The sequence below is a fragment of the Lottia gigantea genome, assembly GCF_000327385.1.
Source record: "Lottia gigantea unplaced genomic scaffold LOTGIsca_4052, whole genome shotgun sequence".
NCBI classification, from domain to species: Eukaryota; Metazoa; Mollusca; class Gastropoda; family Lottiidae; genus Lottia; species Lottia gigantea.
Window position 1 is genome coordinate 1 of NW_008709403.1, and position 1,813 is coordinate 1,813.

Genomic DNA, 1,813 nt, shown 5'->3' on the forward strand with positions numbered 1-1,813 from the left:
TCATGCGCTCATCATTGTTATTTGTATAGTCTAAGACCTTAGTTTTGAATTGACGTAAAAACCTTTGAAGTTCTGAAGGTTCTCCACCAAATTTCTTTATATCAACTGCTGGACGTTTCAAGTGCTGGAGTAAACCAAAGGAGCCTAACTCTGAAGAGCTGTTATGTTCAGGTGAAAGATTTCTTGATTTTGAGGATGCATAGCTTCTAGTAGTAAGGGGAGTTTCATTGTATTCCAGGCGCTGAACTGGTGTCACATCGTCAAGTTGCAAGTGGGGTGTTGGTCTACGAAAGTGATATGGAGTCTTTGGAGTGGTACCAACAGAGGAGACTTTAGGAGGTTCTTCATCAAGATCTATCACAGAGGTCTTGGCAGTTGCAATTGATATAGCTGTATCCAATTCCAGTTGTTCTTCTTGCAATTGCAATTCAAAACATTGACGAGCTAATTCGTGCTTGCGAACAAGAATTTCCTTTCGGCTTAAAAGTTCATGACGCTCACGATCAAACTGATCTTTTAATGTAGATAAGTCTTTATCATCCAAATCTGTTTTAGACTGATTTTCAACAGTTTCAAGATTATTTGCCTCACTGCGACTGTTCATTGTCAATACACTGCTAGTGAACAAATTTGTTAATAATATTAATGTCAGGCAAAGCGATTTATCGCCAAACATCAATCTGCCACATTGACAATGGGAACTGGGCATTTGATTGTTAATGCATACGTGTACGAATGAAAGATTACCACTTAATATTAGAAATAATGTTCTTTTCTTGTAAAAGTTCAAATAAAGTTTGATAACAACTATTTAGTCGTCTATTACATAGTATTCATTCAACAGAACTAATAACGTTCCATACAACCACAAATTTACAGCATAGGTATACGTACATACGTACGACATACGACGTACGATTAACTGAAATGATAAATTAGATATATTCAAGTGAACGAATGAAATGACCACCTTATGACGAATATTATAAAGCTCTAGGCTTACATATCGAAAGAACGAAGCGAAACGAAACGAAAAGAAGTAGGACTCCGTGCACTGAGCCTAAATCTTGTATTATATTATTATGCTTTACTAACTCTGGGCAGACAGCGAAACGAAATCCCGTGCAATGAGTAGCAAGACAATAAATCCACATTATGACATAATATCCACAAAACGAAGAAACGAAATGGCCCCAAATGGGCTTACCTACGAAGCATAAAATATCAACAATGAACGAATAGGCCTATTACAACAAATATGCATGACAATCACATATAAAGGTTCAAAAATGAATAAATACCAAATTTGTTGTCCACCACGGTTCATAAAACTAAATTCTTGTTATTTAACAAGACGAAATCGAGCGAAGAATTAAAAATAAATATTCGGGAAAGCATGTTAACCATAAAACGGAAGTAAGTTCGTTATGACCAGAAGATAAGTTGGGCAATGTCCGTTTTGCGCTCTACAGTATGTGTATGTTGTAGTATATAGTATGTGTATGGTGTAGTATATAGTATGTGTATGTTGTAGTACATAGTATGTGCATGGTGTAGTATATAGTATGTATATGGTGTAGTATATAGTATGTGTATGGTGTTGTATATAGTATGTGTATTTTGTAGTATATAGTATGTGTATGTTGTAGTATATAGTATATGTATGGTGTAGTATATAGTATATGTATTTTGTAGTATATAGTATGTGTATGTTGTAGTATATAGTATGTGTATGTTGTAGTATATAGTATGTATATGTTGTAGTATATAGTATGTGCATGGTGTAGTATATAGTATGTGTATATTGTAGTAT

At 34.4% G+C, this 1,813-nt stretch overlaps 1 protein-coding gene across 1 annotated transcript; it reads right to left on the reverse strand.

The window, feature by feature from the left end:
• Positions 1-149: 149 nt before the first annotated feature.
• LOTGIDRAFT_176793 (hypothetical protein) lies at positions 150-709 on the reverse strand (the record flags this gene model as incomplete). The annotated part of the gene is made up of 1 exon (XM_009060147.1): positions 150-709. A coding segment is annotated over one exon (560 nt), but the record flags the coding sequence as incomplete, so codon positions are not given.
• Between the last annotated feature and the right edge of the window lie 1,104 nt (positions 710-1,813).